The 17,849-nt window shown below is 39.5% G+C and overlaps 1 protein-coding gene across 3 annotated transcripts in view; it reads left to right on the top strand.

Moving 5' to 3' along the window:
- The window catches only part of ARFGEF1 (ADP ribosylation factor guanine nucleotide exchange factor 1), a 147,872-nt gene that overhangs the window by 123,054 nt on the left and 6,969 nt on the right, over positions 1-17,849 (top strand). For all 3 annotated transcript variants that reach the window (XM_011291364.4, XM_019822739.3, XM_045050228.1), the window contains 6 exons: positions 1,217-1,346; positions 2,660-2,795; positions 2,877-3,015; positions 5,174-5,246; positions 13,319-13,451; positions 17,510-17,649. In XM_011291364.4, the coding sequence (XP_011289666.2) occupies positions 1,217-1,346; positions 2,660-2,795; positions 2,877-3,015; positions 5,174-5,246; positions 13,319-13,451; positions 17,510-17,649 (751 nt within the window). The remainder of the gene's footprint in view (positions 1-1,216; positions 1,347-2,659; positions 2,796-2,876; positions 3,016-5,173; positions 5,247-13,318; positions 13,452-17,509; positions 17,650-17,849) is intronic.

Here is a 17,849-nt window from a genome sequence, read left to right as displayed (position 1 = left end):
CCTTACTTTTCATTATATACATTAGATATCTTATGGGTCAGATAGAGTGCTGTGAACTTACCGTAGAACCAAACTACTACTATGTTACTTTACATGTTTATTTAACAAATATTTATTTAGAGCCTGTTATGTGCCAGACTTGTACAAGGCCTGGAGGTAGCACAGCAGTCAATGAGCTAGACTGTGAACCAGTCCTTACGGAGTCTTTCAGAGAAAATTTTATTATGGCTTATCATCAGACATTTTAGAGAAAATTTTGTAATGGCTTATCATCAGACTTTTTAAAATATAAGCCTTTTCTAAATGGAGGGATACCTATATTTTGTTAAAACAAAATAACATATAGAGAAAAGATCAAGCTTTTTAATGGTTACCTGAAGGCATTATTATTTAGAGGAAGATAATAAAGAATCAGGAAGACAATGTTGAGTTTTAGTTTTAACACTTAAACAAAAGATAGTGAATGTGATACTAAGCAGTTTATTCAATAGATACTTACTGTGTGCCTCATGGGTGACAGGCATTGATTGCTCTGTGCCTAGAATACGGTGGGCAGCAAACCACTCACATGAATGTCATAGTCAATCAGTTTTATAATTCCTTTTGTTTACAGATGCTATATGAACAATTATAGTGTTAGCTAAAAAGTCCTATAAATTTTCCAGAACTTCATTTTATGATGATCTTTTGCAATCTTTATTACCTTTTACAACTTTTAAATGTGGGAAGGGTAGGGTGGGAGTGAAGGAAAGATGAAATAAAACATTTTAAGGCCAAGGCTTTTGGAGTTTTTCCCTACAAAATGCATCCTAAAGAAACCTAGTTTATAGCTGAAATTTCCTTTTTTTTTTTTAAACGTTTATTTATTATTGAGAGACCGAGAGACACATGAGCAGGGGAGGGTTAGAGAGAGTGGGAGACACAGAATCTGAAGCAGGCTCCAGGCCCTGAGCTGTCAGCGCAGAGCCCGACGCGGGGCTCGAACTCACGTACTGTGAGATCATAACCTGAGCCGAAGTTGGTCGCCTAACCAACTGAGCCACCCAGGCACCCCTATAGCTGAAATTTCTTAAAATTGAATATCACGTGTTAGTTTAAAACTATTTCTAAACTTTTTCACTAGCTTTATGAACTCTGAAAACTATTTTAAGAGGGGAATCTGATGCAGCATGCTTTTTTGTATTCCAGTTTTTCTACTTGTGTTTTATCATTTTAGGGGTTTAACAGTAATGTTCGAAATAATGAAAACTTATGGCCACACTTACGAAAAACACTGGTGGCAGGATTTATTTAGAATTGTTTTCAGAATCTTTGACAACATGAAATTACCAGAACAGCAGACAGAGGTAAGAGAAAATGAAATTTTATTTAACACAGTCAAGTTAAAAGGTTCTTAATACTTTCCCTAATACAGTTTACTATTTCAAATTAAGGACATGGAAAAGAAAAAAAACTAGAGAATTTTTCATTATAATAAAAGGTATGTCTTTATAAATAAAGAACAGTATTTGGGGATAGAACTGAGTTAATGAATTGGTTGTTTTCAGTGACTTCTGGTTTCTTTTTTCTTTTAAAAAACATTTTTTTAAAAAATCTTATTTCTGAGAGAGGGAGTACGAGCAGGGGTCGGGAGGCAGAGAGAGAGAGGGATACACAGAATCCGAAGCAGGCTCCAGGCTCTGGGCTGTCAGCATATAGCCCGACATGGGCCTCAAACTCACAAAATGCGAGTTCATGACCTGAGCTGAAGTCGGACGTTTAACCAACTGAGCCACCCAGATGCCCCGGTTTCTTTTTTTCATTTTAATGTTGCCACAACTACAAATACCAGTAGTTTTCTTTTAGTATTCATAGTGACCTCTTATTCTGAAGTGAATAAAGAATACATAGTGATGTCTTATTTTATTTCAATGTATTTTACTACAAACCAATTATAGTATGCATTTCAGTAAATGTAGGGAAGAGAGAGCCTCAAGTTTTCTTATTTTGTCTCATACAGCTATATTAAATGCAAACTTTGGGGGCTCTCTGGCCTGTACAAAGTTTTACTTTAGATCTGTGTTTTTTAAATCTACAGGTAGACTCTTACTTAAAAAGTCTTGTTAAGTAGACAGATGTATATGCACTGTCACAAAACTGTATATGAAAATATCAGTCCAGATTAGTCTTTATATACTTGAGAAAAATAAATTCTTTACTTTGTGTGGCCTTATGTACCATTTACGGTATTTTCAAGAACCATACTTCACAAAAGTTTTATTTTAAATTTATGCTGAACCCATTTGGATAAATTCTTATCATTTTCTTCTTGTTTATTTCTCTTTTATATTCTGTCATATTCTAGAGCAAGGCCAGCTGTTGTTACTCATGCATATTGTTTTGAGAAGTCATAATGTTAATAGCAAGATGATTCAGTGGTAATTTTTTATAATCAAAAATAATGCAAAAAATAGTTAAAGTATTTTATATATAGATGGTTATGGAACAGTGGAGAAAAATAGATCTCGTACTGAGTTGAAGTGAATGGACTATTCTAGAGGGAAGTGAGTGCTCTGAAAGGAATGTGAACAGACTTAGCTTTTAAATATGCAAAATTTTTTTCTTGAATTCTGGTGGTTGATGAATGGTCTGACCTTCTTTTAACAACTTTTCCCCCTAGAAAGCTGAATGGATGACTACAACTTGTAATCATGCACTTTATGCAATTTGTGATGTGTTCACCCAGTATTTAGAAGTACTCAGTGATGTACTTTTGGATGATATTTTTGCCCAGCTCTACTGGTGTGTGCAGCAAGGTAGGTCTATAGCAAATAGTGACACAAAGTGTTAAATATGGCCCTGGCAATACATAAATGAATTGCTCTTTTCTTTTCTAGACAATGAGCAGTTAGCACGATCTGGTACAAACTGCTTAGAGAATGTTGTTATTCTGAATGGTGAGAAGTTTACCCTAGAAATCTGGGATAAAACTTGTAACTGCACACTGGATATCTTCAAAACCACAATCCCACATGCGTAAGAAGATTTTTTACAACTTTGTATATTGAATGATCGACCTAAAAAGTTTCATAGTAACTAGTGATTTCTTACAACAGAAATCCTTTTAAAAATACCTCAGTGTTCCATGAATTTGCATTTATTGCAAATCAGACTCCTATAAGCCATAACAAATACAAATACTTGAATTAGATTATTTATAAACCAGACCCTTGAGTCTGATTGGTCATGTGGTTATTGGTCACATTGAAGTGATTCTACTTGTACAAGGTTTTAATTATCCAGATTAAAGCAAGCAGTGGTTTTGGATTGGGGGGTGAAAAACTCAACATATATTTCAGTTACTGTAGATTTAATAATCTAAGGAAAATTAATTTGCAAATATATTTTACAGTTAATTGTCATCTTATGATGGATTAGTTTGGAATTGTAGTGAAGGAGTTTTTATCAGTGGAGAGACTAAGACATAGTGTCACTAAATGACTAATAAATAGCACCTGGATTATTTGTACAACATAATTGAATTTACTTACCAGCTCAGCTTCTGGGGCTCTCTGACCTGCACAAATCTACTACTTTTAAATCTGCTGAATAAGATGATTTAAAGCGTACTTAAAACATCTTATTAAGTAGGCACATGTATATGTATGTGTATGTGTATAAAACTTACATGAAAACTATGATTCACATTTTTAAACATCATAAACTTTTTCTTGACATGAGTTAAGTATATTTGCGCTGACATGATCCCCTTCTAAGTATCCTAATAAATAGGACATCAGAAGTTAAACAAAAGGGACACACCTCTAGGAAAGCAGTCTGTGGGTGGTCATACACTGAAGGGACAACTGTTGGTCAGATTTTCTTATTTTTTGGGTACACGTTTTGTTGGAGCAACCTACCTGACAGATGACCCATTTTTGTGAGTTTATCTGTAGCCCTTGTGTCAAAAGATGGTATGAATTCTTGCCTAGCCATTTTCCCTTTGAAGTCTTCACAAAAACCAGTCAGGCTGAACTTTCTTTTTTTGTTTTTAAGAACTGCTTCTGTTTTGGGGCGCCTGGGTGGCTCGGTCGGTTAAGTGTCCGACTTGGGCTCAGGTCATGATCTCACGGTCCGTGAGTTCGAGCCCCACATCGGGCTCTGTGCTGACCCCTCAGAGCCTGGAGCCTGTTTCAGATTCTGTTTCTCCCTCTCTCTCTGCCCCTCCGCTGTTCACGCTCTGTCTCTCTCTGTCTCAAAAATAAACGTTACAAAAAAAATTAAGAAAAATACTTTAAAAAAAAAGAACTGCTTCTGTTTTAGTTTATTGAACTACACATTCAAGTTAAGGTACGTGATCTTAAAGATCATCTAATAAGCATTTCTTCATAGAAACTGTGCCAGAGTTCTTTCCATATGGAACTGAAATGATGTCTCTAGCCCCTATCTACCCAATTCCCAGGAGCTCCTGCTTCTCACAAGCAAGAACTTGGGCCTTAATCATCTTTCTATTCCAAGTACCCAATCCAGGGGTGGCAAGTCATTTCCCCTTTGGGGCCAAATTTTATTTCACTTATTGTTATACATTAAAAAAAAAAAAATAGAATCAGGGCACCTGAGTGGCGCAGTCGGTTAAGCGTCCAACTCTTGATCTCGGCTCAGGTCATGATCTCACAATTCATGAGTTTGAGTGCTGCGCCAGCCTCTGTGCTGACAACATGGAGCCTGCTGGGGATTCTCTTTCTCTCTCTGTGCCCCTCCCCCACTTGCTCTCGAGTGTGCACGTGCTTGCTCTCTGGCTTTCAAATAAATAAACTTTAAAAGAATAGAATCTAAAGAGTTCTATGAATTTCTTAAAAGTCTCAAACTTTTCTCAGTCTCAGTTTATAGAGAATATTTAATGGCATTAATACTTAGTATAAAGTTTTTGAAACTTTTCAGAAGTAGTTTTTGGGTTTGTTTTTTTTAAATGACCAGAGTACCCTTTTAATTATGCTAGTTAATTGTTTCCTGGAGGTACATATTTTAAACTTCTCACTAGATTTTTTTTTAGTAAATTGTTTTTAGCAGTAATCAAAGAAGGATTATATTGTTTTTGGCATATTTTTGTGACTTTTTTCTGCCTGTTTGAAAACATGTTGGATGTGTCCTGTTTCATACTTTCAACGACTGGTGTGATTTTGGTATTTTAAAGGCTCTTGACCTGGCGTCCCTCTTCTGGAGAAACTGCTCCCCCACCTCTGTCTCCTGTGAGTGAAAAGCAGCTGGTAAGTTTTCATAAATAAGGCATATTTAAAATTGTTTTTGAGAAGTAATTTTCTGATGGGCCAAATTCTTTTATATGAGTCCAGGTATAGCATAGGGACGCATGGGTGACTCAGTCGGTTAAGCATTGACTTTGGCTCAGGTCATGATCTCACAGTTTGTGGGTTCGAGCCCCATGTTGGTCTCTATGCTGACAGCTCAGAGCCTAGAGCCTGCTTTGGATTCTTTGTCTCCCTCTCTCTCTGGTCCTCCCCCTCTCGTATGCGCTCTCTCTAAAATAAATATTAAAAAAAAAACTTTTTTTTTTAATTAAAAAAAATAAAAATAAAAAGATGGCATAAATGTACTGTGCAGAGAATTCTTAGGTTAAATTTCATGGTGGTGAATTTCCCAGGTGGCTAAAATTTATTTCTGTAAGTGCCAAGAAGGAGGTATTTTAAATTATTTTATAATACAGGTGGTCTGAGACATAGAGTAATAAAATGTCCAGAGTTTTAAGAGGCAGGTATGAGGTTATGTAAAAGGATTTCCGTGCCAAGCTAAAGACATTATTGGGTATTTATTTTAAACTTTTAATTTGGATGCAGTGTGACCTAAAAGAAATATTATAAAAACAGTACAAAGAATTCTAATATATGATTCACCCAATATATTTGTTTCCTAGGTCTGCCACAAGAAATTACCACAACCTTGGTGGCTTAAAGCAACAGAAATTTGTTGTCTCACAGTTCAGGAGGCCAAAGGCCCCAAATTAAGGCATCAGTAAGGCCACGTTCCCTCCAGAGGCTTTAAGGGAGAATCCTTTGCCTTTTCCAGCTTCTGGTGGCTGTTGTCAACCCTTAGCATGCATTGACTTGTACACACATCACTCCAGTCTCTGCCCCCATCTTCAGATGGCTGTATGATGTCAAATCTGTATGTATCCTGTCTGCGTTTTTCTCTTGTAAGGACACTAGCCTTCTTATATCTGTAAGATAAGATATAGGCGGTCTCATGTCAAACTCTCTAACTTAATTCCGTCTTTAAAGACCCTGTTTCTAAGTAACCTTCATAAGTACCAGAGGTAACAACTTAGATGTACCTTTTTAGAGCCACTGTTTGTTCAACCTTTTGCAGTTTGCCCTCTGGCACCCAGAAACTAATGTTCATCTTTCAGGCCAAGTATGTTCACCTCCTCCCAATATTCCCCAAAGTTTCAACTCATTGTGGCATCAGTAAGTCCAAAATCTGTTCTAAACATCATATCAAAAGTCCCAAATCTCATCATCACAGCCATCTAGATTAGGTATGTGGTCTCTTCTGGGGCATCATCCCTCCCCATCTGTGGACCTGTAAACAAATTACAGGTGGTGGGACAAGCATAGGATAAACATTGTCATCCCACAAGGGAGAAATTGGCAGGAATAAAAGGGTAGCTGGCCCTAATAAGCAAGTTGAAAACCCAACAGGGTAAATTCCATTAAGTTTCAAGGCCTGAGGATAATTCTCTGTGTCTTGATGCTCTGCCCTCTGGGCCCATGGCTCCTCCCTGTGGTCCTGCAGGTCTGCTCCTCTAAATCATTACTTCTTACAGGTTAGCACATGTTTGCAGCCGTGCAGCTCCATCAGCCCATTTCCTGCCTGTAGAATCCCAGAAGGCTGATAACCTTCCTTCATTTTGTCCCAAGTCTGTCCTTCTCAGTCTAGGCTGGCTGTGTTTCTACCGGTAAATCATTCTTAAAATCCCTGTGGGTCTCTTGTGTGTGTCAAGAGGTTTATTCATGGATCCTTTGTGGATAACTTCCTCTCTCTCCTTGGCTTCTGCTGAGATGTTTGATTGGATCCATTGGATCCACATACCTAATGTCTTTCAACAAAAAGTTGTCTTGCTATCCAAAGAAATGCTTTCATAACAATGAGTTTTCCACTTTTAGCATCCTTTGCAGTCTGGATAGGCCAAGATCCTGCCAAATTATCAAGTGCTAGTTCCTTTTTAGTTAGTAATTTCTTCCTCAATGTATCTGTGTATCCTCTCATTTTTCTGTAAACACCAAGGAGAAACCAGGCCGTATCTTCAACCTTTTGCTTGAAAATATCCTCAGCTAAATATGCAAGTTCATCACTTACAAGTTCTGCTTTCCACCCAGTAGTACATCACAATTTAGCTAAGTTTTCTGCCAGTTTATAACACGTACAGAAAACCTTGGATTGCAAGTAACTTGTTCTGCGACTGTCCACAAGACAGGCAAACATTTCTAATAAATTTTAACTTGATAAATGAGTAGTACATGACACCATATATCACATGATCACAACTGAGCCAGTGGTTCTTGAAACTCACTTTTGATACACGAGTGCTTTGTTGTTGTTGTTGTTTTAATTATTTTTTTTAACATTTATTTATTTTTGAGACAGGGAGAGACAGAGCATGAACAGGGGAGGGTCAGAGAGAGGGAGACACAGAATCTGAAACAGGCTCCAGGCTCTGAGCTGTCAGCACAGAGCCCGACGCGGGGCTCGAACTTACAGACCGCGAGATCATGGCCTGAGCCGAAGTCGGCCACTTAACCGACTGAGCCACCCAGGCGCCCCGAGTGCTTTGGATTATAAGCATGTTTCCGGACGGAGTTATGCTCACACACTAAGATTTTACTGTTGACTTTCTTCCATTATCCAGTAACATAGTCCCAATTTCCTTCTGAGATCTTATTAGAAGAACTTTTAACATTCATATTTCTGTCAGCATTCTATTCATGACCATTATATGTATTCTTTAGGATGACAGAAGATTTCTCTGACATGCATTTTACCTCGTTCTCCATCCTCACCAGAATTGCATTTAATGTCCATATTGCTACTAACAGTCTCTTTGAGGCAATGTAGGCTTTTTCTGTCATATGCCTCAAAACTCTTCTAGCTTCTACCATTACCCAGTTCCAAAATCACTTCCACCCCCACTTCATGGTACCAAAATCTGTATCCATCAGTGTTGTACCAGTGAAGTGGAACCAGCAGGAAATATCTGTTTCTGTCTGTACATATATATTTGTTCGTGTATGATATACGCACATACATATCTATATTTTTTTATTTAAATTTCACAGGATTGGCTATGCAATTATTAGGGCCAATAATTTGAAATCTGTAGGGCAGACTGGAAAGTCCTGGGCAGGAGCTGCTGCTTCAGGGAAACCTGATGGCCTTTCAGCTGATCACATGAGGCTCTGCCACATTATTGAGTATCATCTCCTTTACTTAAGTCAACTGGCTGTAGATGTTCACCACATTCACACAGTACCTTTACAGCAACACTTGTATTAATCACTGGATACTCTAGCCTAGACAGTTGACACATAAAACTAACATGACACCCAAGTTTCTCCAGATGTTATCATTTCACTGTATTTGCTTTATCATTTCCTCCCTCCCTCCCTCCCTCCCTTCCTCCCTCCTTCCTTTTTCTCTCACTCATCAACCCTGCCCCCAAGACTTTCTGAGTTCTTTGAAAATAAGATGTCCTTTTATCCCTAAGTTCCTTACTCTGTTTTTCCTTTGGAAGAAGAAAAAAAAATCTTACATAACCACAGTGCAGTTAACAAAATCAGGAAATTACCATTGAAACAGTGCTATTCTCTAATCTGGCCTTATTCAGGTTTTTTTTTTTTTTTTTTAATGTTTTTGTATTTATTTTTGAGAAATAGAGCACAGATGGGGGAGGGGCAGAATCTGAAGCAGGCTCCAGGCTCTGAGCTGTCAGCATAGAGCCCAACACAGGGCTTGAACTCGTGAACCAGGAGATCATGACCTGAGCCAAAGTTGGCTGCTCAACCAACTGAACCAACCAGGCGCCCACGGGCTTATTCAGTTTTAAACCCAGGACGCCAGCAGGAGCATATTAGTGTCCATTGGTTGATTTGTCCCCCACAACTTTTAAATTTCTTAACTAATAGTCAATGACTAAAACTTAGATTTCATAGTAAAGTACTACTGTGAGTTTGTCTCGAGAGAGCTGTCACATCTGGAACCTTCGGGGCACGCTGCTCCATGATCCTGATCTGCAGGACTGGTCTGTTCATCACAGACTCCACTTACGAAGTCCTATTTTAAGCCCAGAATGAGCTTACTCTGTTTCCTGTTTTTCTCAAAACTGGCCCACTCCGTGCTTGTTTTGTGTCCTTTTGGTTTTTCTGCCTCTGCTGTATAGTATAGTAATTTGCAGTGTGGGCTTTAGAGTCAGCCCCAAAATAAAATCCTGACTGTGCAGTGACTGGCTCTGTGGCCTCAGCAAGTTACGTGGCCTCGTGTTAGAGTGGTCTTGTGATGAGAATTAGGTCAGGGCATTCACTGCACAGAAAGCTTTTGGAACGGCATGTGCCAGGTGAGTGCTCAGTGCCTGGGCTGCTGCAGGGCTCCCTGGGGCGAGCCAGCAGGGCCCCTCAGGACCGTCTCACCCTCTCTGTGGCTCCTTCCAGAGCTGCTGCTGCCACCCCTTCTGAGATCTGCTTCTTGCACCCTGCCTTCCTTTTCTGTCTCTTCTCTCTACGACTTACAGTTTGCTAAGAAATTATGGTATTTTCTAATGCCATTCTCAGCTGAGTGTATCTTGCTGTGCACTGAAGGACTACTTTGTATTTATTTTTATTTTTCTCATTAAACTTGTTTTTAATGGGTCTCAAAATTCTGTGACATGTTTTTGGCCAAGCTGTTTGTTCCATTAAAAAGTAGTGATTTTAAAACTAATAACTTAAAACTTCCACACACACACACACACACACACACACACACACACACACACGGTCCACAAAACATTCTGAAGGTTTTACGATGCATTGTTACCATTAACCAGTCTTTTACTGTTAAACTTAAAAGGCCAATTGACACAAACATTTCTGAGACGTTCTTCCACCACTGAATAAGATTGGGGTGGCATTGGGGCGCCTGGGTGGCTCAGTTGGTTGAGCATTGACTTCGGCTCAGGTCATAATCTTACAGTTCGTGGGTTCAAGCCCCACGTTGGGCTCTGTGCTGACAGCTCAGAGCCTGGAGCCTGCTTAGGATTCTGTGTCTCCCTCTCTCTCTGCCCCTCCCCTGTTCATGCTCTGTCTCTCTCTGTATCTCAAAAATAAACATTAAAAAAAAAAAAAAAAGATAGGGATGGCGTTATTGGGGATGACGCTCATGTAGCCTGCTGAGCTTTCTGGGCACGCTTGGTCCCATTGCCAGCTCCAGCTGCCTTCTTGTCCACTGCTTTGATGATGACCCACAGCAGCTGTCTGTCTCCTCTCCCAGAGTATGCTCTCGACACACATAGTCTTGCCAGGAACCATATGAACGATGGCAGCACCACCAGATTTCAAGAATTTAGGGCCATCTTCCACCTTTTCCCCAGAGCAACAGTCAGTCTTCTTCGGTTCAGCAAACTTGCAAGCAATGTGAGCGTGTGACAGTCCAGCACAGGTGCATATCCAGCACTGATTTGGTGAAGGACTATTTTTTCAATATTAAAAATAGAAAAATACCCAGTTATTGTTAAAAAAAAAAAAATTACAGAAGAAAATAGGGTAAAAAAAATGCAAGGCCCTTTTTATACTGCACCCTTCCACTGCAACTCCAGGGTTTAATATTGTGGTGTATATCCTTCCAGCTCTTTTCTATACATTTATATATACAGTATATAAATTTACATATAGTTTTCTCAAAAAATGAAATTTTATTTGGAGACTAACATGTTATGTTTGGAATATCTAAGAGATGTCTCCACTTCGATACATAGAGATTTCTTTCATCAGAGTTCCTCCTTTTCCATTAAAGAGTCCTTTTTAAAAGGAGAGGTGTGGGCATATGTCTGGTTCACAGCCGTTCTAAAAAATGCAGAATTACCAAAAAATCATCTTTAATTGGTTGATCAGAAAAACTGAGAATGCAGTATGCCTAACATTAAAAGATTCCTCTGATACAAAGGAGAAGTTTTAAATTCCCAATACTGTGACCTAGTTTTTGTGCACATTTAGTTTTCTGGGGAGAAGCTTTTTAGGGATCATGAGAATGTTCAAAAGAGCCAATGACCCAAAAAATTCAAAAACCAGTGCTTTCACTTATATTCAGTAAGATAATACATTTTTTTATTCTATCAACTTATTAATCTCCCCCTTAAAATATACTTACTAAAATGTACAAGCTGGGGCACCTGGGTGGCTCAGTTAGTTGAGTGTCTGACTCTTGGTTTTGGCTCAGGCCAGGATCCCAGGGTTGTGGGATCATGCCCTGCATCCCGGTCCATGCTCAGCATGGAGCCTGCAAAGATTTCTTTCTCCCTCTGTCCCTCTTCCCCGTGTGCACACGCTTACTCACTCTCACTTTCTCTCCCAAGAAAAAACATACAAGTTAAAAAGAGACATTTGCTTATATTTTTTTTTATTTTTATTTTTTTATTTTTTTTTAACCTTTATTTATTTTTGAGACAGAGGGAGACAGAGCATGAATGGGGGAGGGTCAGAGAGAGGGAGACACAGAATCTGAAACAGGCTCCAGGCTCTGAGCTGTCAGCACAGAGCCCGACGTGGGGCTTGAACCCACGGACTGCAAGATCACAACCTGAGCCAAAGTCGGATACTTAACCGACTGAGCCACCCAGGCGCCCTGAGACATTTGCTTTTAATAGTTAATTTTAAATAAACATTCCCTTAAAGGATTTCTAAATTAAGTGTTGCTATATGCATTCTTCCATTTAAGTTTTTCTTTTAATGTTTATTTATTTTGAGAAAGAGAGAGTACAAACTTGGGAGGGGCAGAGAGAGAGGGAGAGCAGGAATCCCAAGCAGGCTGCACACTCTCAACGTGGAGCCGTAGGGCTCGATCCCACAATCTGTGAGATCATGACCTGAGCTGAAGTTGGATGCTTAACTGACTGAGCCACCCAATCGCCCCACTTCCATTTAACTTTTTACTTAAAAGTGTATTATAGGCCGTCATGGTCAAAGAAATTACCCAATGAGTCTTCTGGATCTATGTAATTATTATTAAAGGCCTCTTGTTTGTTAAATGCTTATGAAAAATACAAAGATAATTAAGAACAGTTATAACAATAATAATATGGCTTTAGATTTGTGTAGCACATCACTGTTTAAAAAATATTTTTACATGTGATCCTTTTAGAAATTTTTTGAACCCGATTTGGTACATTATCCCCATTTTATACAGAACAGCAAATGAAAAATCATAAACTGATATTTTAAGTCTAAGTTAAAATACCATTTTGATTAGCACTGTTCCTTGGGAACACAGGCCCCGGTCTTCCTTTCAGAAACCCAGGTGAGTTCACTTCCAGCTAAAACTGTTGAGTCAGAATTCTCAGTTCCTCTGGAAAACACATTCTGGCTTCTTTCTGGTATGCTGTATTGCTGTAACAAAATAAAGCCAGAATAGTATTGACAGCTATCATATATTGTCTGATACTGTGCCAGTGCTTTGCATTTAGTATCCTAATAACCTACTAGGAAAGGTCCTCTCCATTTTCAGATCAGAAAACCCTAGCTCAGTAGTGTTCATTGCTTTTCCAAGGTTATACCTAATCCTGGAGCCAAAGTCTGGTGTTGACTTGAATGTTGAGCTTCTCTCATGACACCACACTCCTAGTCACCTTCTCACTGATCTTTCTGGTCGCCATTTCCTTGGATGACGGAACATCTTTCCTTAAACTCACCCCTACAAAACTTTCCTGAGCTCCACCTACACAGAGCTTGCAGAAACCTATCCCACCTCTGCCACATACATGTTCTGTTTAGACTGCATGAAGAGTCCTGGATATCCCTGATTGGTTTTTCCATACAATGAAGCTTAGCATTTTTATCTGTTGCTTTTGGGTGGTACCAGACCTGAGACCATCGAGGGTCAGAAAGGAAGCTTTCCTCTTAAAGGCTATCAACTCTTACCTGTGCATAGGTAACTTTAAATAATTTCCCTATTTTGTCTGTAATCACTGTGTAGAACGTCCTTTTCATAGTGACCCATGTAATTGTTTTCAAAAACAGCATACTAGAAACTGTTTTCATCCTTAAGATTTGTTGTACTTACAAGGAATTTTTTATTTTATTAGGATACAATATCACAGAAATCTGTAGATATTCATGATTCTATTCAACCAAGATCTGCAGATAATAGACAGCAAGCACCATTGGCTTCTGTCTCTACTGTGAACGAAGAAGTCAGCAAAATTAAACATACAGCAAGTGAGTTATTTCTCCTAGTAAAAATAGTGTTTTGTTTTATGTAGGAAAGGGATGAAATGTTTGCTTTTACTTTTGTTATTAACAAATATATACTGTAATTGGTTGTGTGGTCACTTTGTTACTGCATTTGCTCCAAGTTGGACATTTTGCTAACACCTGCAGTACCAGCTTTTTCCACAAGTGCTTAATGTTTGTGTTGAGCACCTGACTCTCTTCTCCCTGTTCTCTTCTGCATGTCAGCCTCATATTCTTTCTGCAAAAGTAGGGCCTGATGGGCCTTTCTCTATAGTGCCTTCCGAGCAGGGTACCCAGCTTCCTGAGAAGCCGACCTTCTTTCCACTCGACTGCCCCACACGATGTCTTCTGCTCACCTTCTTAGTACTTGTCACAAAGAATGGCAACCCTTTCTGTTTTTTGCAAAATTGATCCAGCTTTGTTTATATAAGGAAATTATAATACCAAGGAAAAACTACCCCGTTCCTAGAGGAAAACAGGACAACTATAGTTGCTTTTATAAAATGAGGTGAAATTCACATAAGAAAAGTAATCATTTTAAAGTGAACAGTTCAGTACATTCACAGTGTTGTGCAATCACCACCTCTGTCTAGTTCCAAAATGTTTCTATCACCCTAAAAGAAAACTCCCCACCCATTAATGCTATTTCTTCTTACTCTCCCCTTCCCCTGCCCCTAGCAACCACTAATCTGCTTTCTTGGTCTATAGATTTGCTATATTTCATATAAATGGAATCATGCAGTATATGACCTTTTATGTCTGGCCTTTATTTAGCATAATGTTTTTAAGGTCCACCCACACTGTGAAATTGGTCAGTGACTGATACTTCTTTATGACCAGTTGTCATTTGTTTGGATATGTATCACATTTTGTTTATCCAGTCATTTGCTGATGGCCGTTTGGGTTTGTTCTATCTTTTGGTTATCATCATGCTGTTGTGAATGTCTGTGTACAGTATAACTTGAGTACCTGTTTTTAATTATGTTGGCTGTACACACAGGAGTGGAATTTTGGGGTCATATTATAGGATAGTTCTGTGTTTAACTTTGTAGGGAACCACTAAAACATGTTCCACAGTAGCATTCCAACTAGCAATTCCAGTGTATCCACATCCTCACCATCACTTTTTTTTTTTTAAATGACCATCCTAGTGGGTGTGAAGTGGTACCCCATCGTAGATTTGATGTGCATTTCCCTGATGATTAGTGGTGTTAAGCATCTTTTCATGTGCTTATTGCCATTTGTTTGTTTTCTGTGGAGAAATATTTATGTCCTTTGCTCTTTTTTAAATTAGGTTGTCTTGTTGTAGTTGAATTGTAAGAGTGTTACACACTCTGGATACTATACCTGTATCACATATATGATTTGCAGAAATTTATTTTCTCGTGTTGTATAGTTCTTATCATTTCTTTAATAACATCTGATGCACAAAGTTTTTAACTCGGATGAAGTCCAATTTACCTGTTTTTTCTTGCTCATGCTTTTGGTGTCATGGCTAAGAATCACTTGCCAGAACTAAGGTCATGAAGGTTTTCCCCAATGTTTTAAGAGTTTTGTACTTTTAGCCCTTACATTTAGGTTGTTGATCCATTTTGAGTTAATTTTTTTTTTCAGGGAATTTTTTTTATGAATCCTAGGTTCTTATACTAGTTCTTGTGAGAAGACAGAGCTTCTGGCTTCAGTCACGGTGTTTTGCTAACCTCTTAAAGGGGAGAGGGAGATGGGTAGTGGTGAGTGGCTGATTTTCATTTTTTATTCCTGTTCTCTGGAGAACAGCGTATCTCGTGCAGGAATCCACGACAACTTTGCACTGGAACATGCCATAAGGACAGAATAGTGAGTGGCTCTTCTCTCTCTCAGCCCCAAGACTGAATTTAAATATACTTTAGCCTTGCAAAGTAAGGATGTGGTCATCACACATTAGAAAGTTTTCACGTGGCTAATCTAGGGAAACACCTGTAACTGGAGCTGCGTGCTGCTCCCCATACCCAGAGCCGAGGGCCCAGGCTTGTTTCCTACTATCAGATGTCCTGCCCTCTATCTCCTTTAAGTTCTTTAGGAAAAGTTTGCCATGGAATTGTTGATTCAGAATAGGTGGAGCTAGAGGAAGAACAAATGGCCACCATGTCCCCATGAGCCCTTTCAACTTAGTGGAAGAGAGACCGTCTGCTGTCTCCTGCTCAGGGGATAGAATCACAGCACACACCTGAGTATTTCGCCCTGTCCGAGGGGCAGCTATCTCGTTCTTCCTGTACACGTTCTTTCTGTACACGTTAAGAAAACACCACCACCACCCCATCTAGTCTCAGCTCAGGGCCTGCTGTCCCACGTAGTGAATCTTGTTTAGCTTTGGTGAACCAGTGAAATGGTCACCTACTATAACCCTGGCAGTGTCAGCCCTCGTTATAAAATCTGTCCAAACATGCTGCTGGTCATTGCTAGTGAGTCTAACGTTAAGATCTGTAGCCTCCCAGGACTACAGATCCTGGGCAGGAGATCTGGACTCCTCCCAGGACTACAGATCCTGGAGAGGCCCAGCCTTACCCACTCAGTCAGAGTGGAGTCTCGTCAGCCATTCTGTCCGTTCACCCTGCTGACAGCTCTTTCTCCCCTTGAGTGGCTGATGCTGGAACCGATGAGAACACATCTCGTCAGACATCAGCCTAACTCCCGAGTCTCATTGAGAGTTCCACCTGTGCTGCCAGGAGTCTCCTGCTCTAGGGACGGAGTTTAGGACTTGAATGAGGGAGGTGAATGACTGACTGGTACTTGTCAGCTCTGACTGAGGTGAAGGACTAGGAAGAAGATACTGAAGAGGAGACAGTTGTGGGATTTGTGGTGTCTTTGTTTTACCTTTTGTTTGACATGAGATCTAGTAAGAAGTGTTACGCACTCCAGCATTTCTGGAAACTACCTGGAAAGGAGTCTTTATTAATGACCTCAATAAGAAGAAATTTACGCAAATTATTTTGCTACCCCTAAAGCCCTTAAAACATGAATTTGCATTCCACAAATTGGTGCCACAAAACGGAATTTGTAATAAAAGCAAAAGTAGAGACTGAAGGATTGTAAGTCTGTAATGCTGAGTGATTGCCCGGAGAGTGATTTCCAGGCTGCTCCCCCTAGGCAGTCATCTGCCTCCTGGAAAGCTCACTGGAAGAGCTGCTCTGGACATCCCAGGATTGAGGTATGGCCTGGGGCCATCATTGCAGCCACATGTCAGTGTTGCCAAGCTCTTGCAGTATCTCAGTAGTTGAGTCCTCTTTCCTAACCTTGTGCTTTTGCATTTGCTTAACTGGGATGGTCAGTGAAATGGGAAATTCTTCTATGAACATGACCTTATGGGCTGTGGATTGTCAGAAACAGTCTTGTGTCTTGTTGAGCAAATTCATCCGGCTAGAGGAATGTAGTTACGTTTCATCTCACCTGTGGAGAGCATTTTGTGATCATGCACTTGGCATAACTTTTTATAGACTTCTTTGCTTACGGATCCATTTGAAAATATAAGGTCATTTTGGCTACAACTTCTAACCTGGATCCAAATAAAACGTGCTCTGGTTAACCTGCAGTATTGTCCCACTTACCAGAATTTGTGGCTGTCTCTCCTTCCTTTCTCGCAGATCTGGTTCCTGTTGTTTTCTTTTGGTATAGGCTTTCTTTATATTACCTGTATTCAGAGGTCAAACTTGAGTTCCAGTAAATGCTATTAGCTTTTTTTTTTTAATTAAGCTTTTAATGCATTTGTTGCGTTTTATTAAATAACTTAAATCTTCTTAAAGTTGCAGTGGGACCTTTTTGGACATTATTTACTGTTCTAAGTCATGGAGAATACTTTTATTTAAAAAATTACTTTCCTGAGGCTTTTCTAAAAATTAATGAGACCGAGTGGTGTTTATGTGCAAAGGCAGTATGTACTCAGTGTGATGTGTGCAAGTAACCTTCATTCATATGAATGTTTCCTTAAGCATTGTAATGTCATAGAAATTATAAAGGATTCAAAATAATTTTTGTTTGCATGTGCATTGGGGTGGGTTTCCTCACAGAATTTCCAGAACAAAAATTGTTTGCCGCCCTGTTGATTAAATGTGTTGTGCAGCTGGAACTCATCCAGACTATCGACAACATTGTGTTCTTCCCAGCCACAAGTAAGAAGGAAGATGCTGAAAACCTAGCTGCAGCCCAGGTATGGGGGTGTGAGGACAGCTGCTTTTATGTTGAATAGGAAGTTGGCTTTCACAGTCTGGGCCTCAGAGCAGAGGTCAAGCTAGAGACTTGATTTGGGGGCTCTTCATCACATAAATGCCATTTTAAACCTTGGGACCAAACGATATCCTCCAGGCAATAAGTGTGGGTGGGGCTGAGAGGACGGTTGGGTATTGAGCC

Source organism: Felis catus, chromosome F2, assembly GCF_018350175.1.
Source record: "Felis catus isolate Fca126 chromosome F2, F.catus_Fca126_mat1.0, whole genome shotgun sequence".
NCBI classification, from domain to species: Eukaryota; Metazoa; Chordata; class Mammalia; order Carnivora; family Felidae; genus Felis; species Felis catus.
This window is presented reverse-complemented; position numbering and strand designations above follow the sequence as displayed.